Source organism: Neopsephotus bourkii, unplaced genomic scaffold (assembly GCF_033783945.1).
Source record: "Neopsephotus bourkii isolate Nb327-2 ecotype Australia unplaced genomic scaffold, CSIRO-AGI_Nbou_v1 NB_867, whole genome shotgun sequence".
NCBI classification, from domain to species: domain Eukaryota; kingdom Metazoa; phylum Chordata; class Aves; order Psittaciformes; family Psittacidae; genus Neopsephotus; species Neopsephotus bourkii.
This window is the reverse complement of record NW_026901363.1, coordinates 1,420,587-1,427,614: the sequence shown is the minus strand read 5'-3', so window position 1 is coordinate 1,427,614 and position 7,028 is coordinate 1,420,587. Positions and strand designations below refer to the sequence as shown.

General features: G+C 55.5%; 1 protein-coding gene across 1 annotated transcript; it reads left to right on the top strand.

Moving 5' to 3' along the window:
• The first annotated feature begins 4,249 nt into the window (after positions 1–4,249).
• On the top strand, positions 4,250–6,393 carry LOC133214082 (transcription factor SOX-3-like). Its single transcript, XM_061356765.1, has one exon. It carries the CDS (start codon positions 4,612–4,614, stop codon positions 5,566–5,568), a length of 957 nt encoding a protein of 318 aa, XP_061212749.1. The 5' UTR covers positions 4,250–4,611; the 3' UTR covers positions 5,569–6,393.
• Positions 6,394–7,028: the final 635 nt, after the last annotated feature.

The following is a 7,028-nucleotide window of genomic DNA, read 5'->3' as shown; positions in this document are numbered from 1 at the left end:
GAACAACCCAATTAAGAAACGGAGCTACTGGTTGTTTTTTGTGGCGGTGGAAACAATCTGTGCTCGAAAAGGGTCTATTCAGAGGGCGCTCCGAGAGGTCTGTTTGCAGCCCGCTATTGTTGTCAGAAGCCAAATAAAAGTTCAGCTGGGGGGGAAGTGATTAAAAAAAAACATTTGCTGCTCCCTCCCGAATGCGCTGGGAGGCTCAGGTCAAAGGATTTGATCTGTACCCAAAAGACTCTGCCCGGGTTTTACCCACGCACTTCCGATTTTTGTTCTTAAATGTTACTATTTTGAATGATGTCATCCAAAATATCCCTTGCAGCTTCTCTATCCCTGGGGCGAGATACCGGGGGAGTCACAAAAGGAGTTGGAGTTCGTTTGCCGGAGCTGATTTGTTCTCCTAGCTGGGCTGGGAGGTCGGTCCAGCCGTGTCAGCCCGGGTAGCCTCACGGGGGATCTCATCCTGAGTTTCCCTTTTTACGTGACTCTGTTAGATAGGGAGTAAAAAAATCCCCTAACGACCTTGGGCTGCAGAACCAGCCTGAAATGATCAATTAAGCAGCCACGTTACCAGGCTAGAAACTTATCTGGGAGGACGTGCATTCAAGCCTAAACCAGAGATCAAACATAAAAGCAAGTGAATTTTTATCTTGAGCATCGCTAGCTGGGCATTTTCGGAAGATCACTCTAGCAAGGGTCAGCGGGGTCCAAACGAAAGGGGCGCTCAGTGTCCCTGTCTGGGCAAGTTTTGAGGACCAACCCTCGTTGATCTAGATTGGGAGTTAGGCTGCGGACCAGAGAGGATATTTTAATAATGGGATTAAACGGAGCCGGTTTGGTGCATAGCGCTATTCTCTAAAAGCCAGCGATCCTCCCTGACACGGTTCCAAGATTCCCCCAAGCTCTGCTGGAGCCGCAATTAACATATATTAATGGCTGTTTCTTATTAAGTACTGACTGCGTAAAGAAGCAGAAGGTCCCTTTCAAATGTGTCTTTTCAACCGTGGGGTTTCTCTCGCGTTCGAGTTGGATTGTGCTGTAAACTCCTGATTTTGCTTCTTTTGTCACAAAAAAAAAAAAAAAAAAAAAAAGAGAGAAGTGGGCTTCTGTGCCTTTGACAACTGTATTTACACGACCCCAAGTGTTCCCCTACCCCCACCAGACCAGGGCTCTCCGACCCCGAGCGGCTTCTCCCCGAGTCCCGGCCGCTGAACTGGAGTGAATTTAAGAAAATGGCTCCAGGCATGAGGCTTCCCCCCCTTCCTCTCCCCTCCCCGCTTATTGCCCTGGTGGAGTCCTCTCTTGCCTTCTGCCCTTTCCCTGCTTTGCAGCAGCTCCGCAGGCTCCATCCTCTTTCCAGGGACACCTTACGAGCAGGATCGAGGAGCAGGCAGGGGCTTAAATTCCCCCGTGGCTGCCAAGAGGGTGGCAGGACCGGACCTTTTAAAACGCTCTGCAGGTAACTTCACGGAGCAGGAGCTGGTGGAGCGGGGCTTGCCTCGCTTCCTCTGCTCCCCACCGCGCATCACCAGCGGTGTATAGCTTTCAGACCGGGGGAGGGAGAAGGAGTTAATTCTCCGGCCCCGCTTACGCTTGTGGGAGCGGTGGGGTGCCAGCGCTAGAGGTAGCTCCGAGCATCCCGCACCGCGGGGCCGGTCCCCCTGGGGGCCACCTGGCCTCAGGGTGTGCAATGAAAGGAGCCCCGGCTGTGCTGCTGCTGGACACCCAAAAGCGGCCACGGCGCCGGGCTGTCCGGAGAGGTTCGCCGCCGGGGCCCCTCGGGGCCAGGACTCACCGGGCAGCCGGGGAATCACGGCTCCCAGGGAAAGCACTGCGATGAGCGCAGGACTCTGCCGGAGCCTGGGAGGGGAGCTGGCGACTGGCTCTCCTCTTGTGTGCTGAAACGGTTCAAGAAATCCTTACTGTGGGTTTCCTACGTGCACCCACCACTACTGCTGAGGCAGAAGAGTTCGAGCAGCGTGTCCTTGCTTACCTCTTCTTCTGGAAGGGGAAATCAGCCAATTCTTAGATATTCCTCAGAACATATGCGGCATTGACACCCTAGTGCAGTGGGAGCATTACAGGGACCAGTTAAGTGTAGAAATAAATGAATCCATGAGTATGTTTTTATTTAGTCATGTTCAGGTCATTACAAGGAAATTAGCGATGTTTCAAGAGAAATGTTGTCTTGTTTTGAAATATAATGTATCTGAAAGGGTTAAATAGAGCAGCCTTTGGCCAAAAAAAAAAAAAAAAAAAAAAAAATTTGAATCTCTGAGCACAAATTGAAAGACAAAGTAAGAGTCTGAAACTTAACGTTGTGATATTTATTTAAACATCGAAGGAAACCCAGCTTACGGGGCTTTCAGCATGTCCTCAAATTCCGTGTTTAGCTTCATTTTTCGTTGCATGCAAGTGTTCAGTCCCCCCAACACCGGTTTGTATAAAGTAATTTCAGGGTCAAACAGCCTTCCAGCCCAGCCTGGAACATCTTAAACATCGGCTGAAAAGGGTCAAAATATTTGGAGGGGTTTGAGGTTAACTACAACTTGTCTAAATCTTTTTTGATACGCTACAAGTTCCGTCCGAAGCGTGCTTCCTAGTGTGATACTGCCTGAAACTTCCCCGTCACCCTGTCCTCCCGGGCTGCTAAAGTTTGACTTCACCCAAAACTACAACAAAGACAAAACGCTGACTACACCTTAGCTCGTCGTAAGTGGGATCTACTTCCCCTTCGACTTTGTTCAACAGATGATTTTGTCTAAAAAACAAAAAACAAAAAAACTCCGAACAAAAGAGTCCCAGATCACAGCACTGCTCAGATTTACTCACACCGAAATCCCACCACGACACCGTGCAGTTTCCCGAGTGCCACCGGTGCCGTTTAAAGCCGGTTCGGTTGGTTCCCTCAACCGCGGGACACGCTGCACGGGGCCGGGCAAAACGGTCCCCTCCGCCGCCCCGCTGAAGCCTCCCCTTACGGTAGCCCCTCTCCACGGCGTCCGCAGAGGCACCGGCTAGGACTGTGCCTCCAGGTCCAGCCTGGACCCCTGCCCTGGGGGAGTCCTCTCCCCCTGTGCCGATTACCGTCATCCTGTGGTCTTCTCGAGCATCCCCCCTCACAGGACCCCCCGTACGGGATGAGATGCCCAGACGTCCCTGCTCCAGGACCCCTCCTGCCCACTGCACATCCCCGGGGCAGTTTGCTCAGAGCTATCGCAGTGGTGCTGCCCACTTCCTCCGGCGCCGGGGCTCCCCCGGTGCGGCTCCGAGCAAACTGCAGGCTCGGTTTGCCTCTCCTCCCCCAGCGCGCCCCGGCGGGAGAACCGTCGGGCTTCCCCAGCAGAAGCTGGAACAGGGAGCAGAGGGAGAACGAGAAACTGCGGGACACAGCAGCGACTCCCCCCTGCCCCCGGTCCAGCAGCGGCGGATGGAGGCAGCTCTGTACCCGCCGTGTTTTCAAGGAGCTGCCGGCCCTCCCGGTGCAGGTGTCCGTGCCCCTGGGAAAAGGAGGAAGGAAGGGAGGAAAGATGGAAGGGGAAGAGGAGGGGAAAGACGGAAAGGGAAGCCCGTGATTGACAGCTCCAGTGAGTCCGCGCCGCTCACACACCCTCTGCTAAAGTTTTCTTTCACACGGAAGGAACTTTGCCGTTGCCATGAAACTTGGGAGTTTTGCAAGCGTTGTCCCCTCCCCCAACTCTTTTTGGGGCAGCCGACTGGAAAAGTTCGAGTGGCAACGGGCTGGAAGTATATGGGGGTGGCCGGCAGCGCCCTGGCCGCAGCCAGCCCGGATCCGCCCGCGCCCTCTCCCGCACCTTCCCACCGGCCCACTCCCGGCAGGGCAGTGTGGGCTCGCCCCAAAAGGGCTCAGGAGGAAAAGAGTTTAGTCCGCCCTCCTCCCCCCCCCCACCCCACTGGAGTGTGTTCGTGCAGCGAGCTCTCGCTCCGTCCTCCAGGCAGCTTCTTCGGGTTTGGCACAAGGCGGTGCATCCCTCCGGGAGCCCCGAGTCCCTTTGTGCCAGGCGAACGCGCGGCTCCCGCTTGTGGCACTGTGCTCCGCCCTGCTTCTCCTCCCAGCGCCCCGGAGGGCAGCCCCGGCTCCGCTCCTTCCCCGGCGGTGCAGCCGGCAGCTACCGGAGCCCCACCGGCCTCTCCGCACCGCGCAGCCCCGGCTCCATCCCGTCCTGTGCCGCCCGTCCAGAGCCGGGGACAGGTGCAGGGCCTGGGGCGCGGCAGCCCCGAAACACCAACTTCTGGGCTCCCTCCGCCCCCCAGCTGGTCGGTTACCGGCGTCGGGGCTGTCGGGAACCGCTCGCTGATTGGCTGCCTCTCGCTCATTTATAGCCCGTCAATCAAATACCCCCGGGACTGGGGCGCGCATCGCCTGGCGCTGCCCGCGGGAGTTGCTCCGCACCGAACCGCTCCAGCAGCATCACCTCTGGGAGCGGCGCCTCCACCCGCCAGGCACAGAAACTTCCTGCCAGCCGCAGCAGCCGCCCAGGCAGGTTCTTTCACCTCTTTTTGTTTGTTTGCTTATTTTCGACTTCCTCTCCCTGACCTGGTGCCCGCCTGCCTGCCACCCTGGCGCACCTCTTGCCGGCTCCGGGCATGTACAGCATGCTGGAGACTGAGATCAAGACGCCGCAGCCTACGCCGGGCAGCGCCGGGGGTAACCCCGCTCCGGGGAGCAACGGTAAAAGCGGCGGAGGCGGTGGGGCCAGCAACGGAGCGGGAGCCGGCTCGGATCAGGACCGGGTGAAGCGCCCCATGAACGCTTTCATGGTGTGGTCGCGGGGCCAGCGGCGGAAGATGGCTCAGGAGAACCCCAAGATGCACAACTCGGAGATCAGCAAGCGCCTCGGGGCCGACTGGAAGCTGCTGAGCGACGCCGAGAAGCGGCCCTTCATCGATGAGGCCAAGCGGCTGCGGGCCGTGCACATGAAGGAGTATCCGGATTACAAATACCGGCCCCGAAGGAAGACCAAGACCTTGATGAAGAAGGACAAATACTCACTGCCCGGCAATCTGCTGGCCCCGGGGGGGGGCAACGCGGTAAGCAGTCCCGTCGGGGTGGGGCAGAGGATTGACACTTATGCCCACATGAACGGCTGGACCAACGGGGCTTATTCATTGATGCAAGACCAACTGGGCTACAGCCAACACCCGGGCATGAACAGCCCCCAGCTGCAGCAGATGCACCGCTACGACATGACGGGCCTGCAGTATAGCCCCATGATGTCCACGGCCCAGACCTACATGAACGCCGCCTCCACCTACAGCATGTCCCCCGCAGCCTACGGCCAGCAGCCGTCTACGGCCATGAGCCTGGGCTCCATGGGCTCGGTGGTGAAATCCGAGCCCAGCTCTCCGCCTCCTGCCATCACTTCCCACTCGCAGAGGGCCTGCCTGGGAGACCTGCGGGATATGATCAGCATGTACCTGCCCCCGGGGGGGGATGCCACAGACCCTTCCGCCTTGCAGGGCAGCAGGTTACACAGCGTCCACCAGCACTACCAGAGTGCCGGGACTGGCGTGAATGGTACCGTACCACTAACTCACATATAAACTTGGCTGCTCCGGACGGCTCCCGTCTTAATCCCTAGCCCCACCATCGCTCCCTGACTACACCGGGACCTACGGCAGCGTTGTTCGGCTTAGCAGACTTAATACTAACTTTGGAGAAATTTTAAAAAGGAAATCCGTTAGTTGTGTCTTTTTGGTTTGGTTGGTTTTGGTTTGTTGTTTTATTTTTTTGTACAGAAAATTATTTGAGCAAGCTGTTATTTTAATAGAGCACAACTCCCGCCTCCTAGAAGCCGCTGTGAAGTGTTCAAACCACGGCAACTTCCTTCCCTGGTTTCTGCTAGGTTGGGCACTGTTTTATTCGCTTAAAAGTTTTTGCATCTTCCAGTTTGATTTCTAGCGTTGCAATGACATAAAAGAAAAGGGCGGGCTTTTGTTTTTAAACTCGGTTGTTCACGTTATCATTGTGGTTTCTTAAGTGTTTTGTTCTTCCCACCTTACCAAGCCTCGCTTGGTTTCTATCACAATCCATAGCTTTCACAATATTTTAACTTTAGGGTTTTGTTTCTTAAGGGGAGGTGGGAGAGAGCTGTGCGGGTCGCAAAAGCATTTTATTTTTTTTTTTTATTTATAGTAAGTTGTGTGTCTTGGGGTTTTTGTTTAAGCTGTATACTTATGTAAATTGGTTTGTGAATTTTACTGTGAAACATGTTTTGACATATCGGACGAAGAAACGTTTTAGTTTTGTCTACTGGATCCCCCACCCCAAGAAAAGAAAAGTAATGGAAATACTTCTTCCCTGTCCCTACTCCTCATTTTCTTCTTCCAAACGAAGAGAGATCAATAAATTTTATATCAGGCACGTCCGTAGTGTCCGGGCGGTTTGTGCGAGCGGTCCGGTCCCTCAGCGGCACCGGGGAGCGCGGAGCGGGACAGCGACTCCCTCCCGGGCTCCCCGCAGCAGCCGCAGTCCACCCGAGGGGCCCGGGACCTGCTTTGCTGTAGCTGCCACGTCCTGGGGTGTTTTGGCTGGGGAACGGGGGATCGCTCCTTCGAGTTGATTTTCTTCTAAAGAAAAGCGGGACCCTGGCCAGGAAGCCGTCGCTGTGCTACTGGAGCTGCTGCTTTCCGAGCTCACGGCCACTTGTTGCCTCTCCTCCCGGCTGGGTTCTCCCGGCCGACGGAGAGGGAAGTGGGTTACCGTGCGCCTCGGTTGGTTTTAGCTCTGAAGGATTTGCCTAGAAACCCGAGCTCATCTGAAATATTTACAGAAGTAAAACCCGTTGGGGAACTCTTAATTAGACTCTATTAAAAATGAATGGTTACAGGAGTCCCCAGAGAAAATAAATAATTCAATCAATGACGAGTGTTTTTAGCCTGGACAACTTTTATTTCATTTTCTGTCTTTTATTTTAGGGGTCTGCGCTAGTCTCCTATATTTCTGCGGGCACTGCGGAACAGCCCTGAGCTGCAGAGCCCGCGGAGCCCCGGGGCCGCCGGCA

Coding starts and splice junctions, on each gene's coding strand:
- LOC133214082 (XM_061356765.1), top strand. CDS start 4,612: ATGTACAGCATGCTGGAGACTGAGATCAAGACGCCGCAGCCTACGCCG.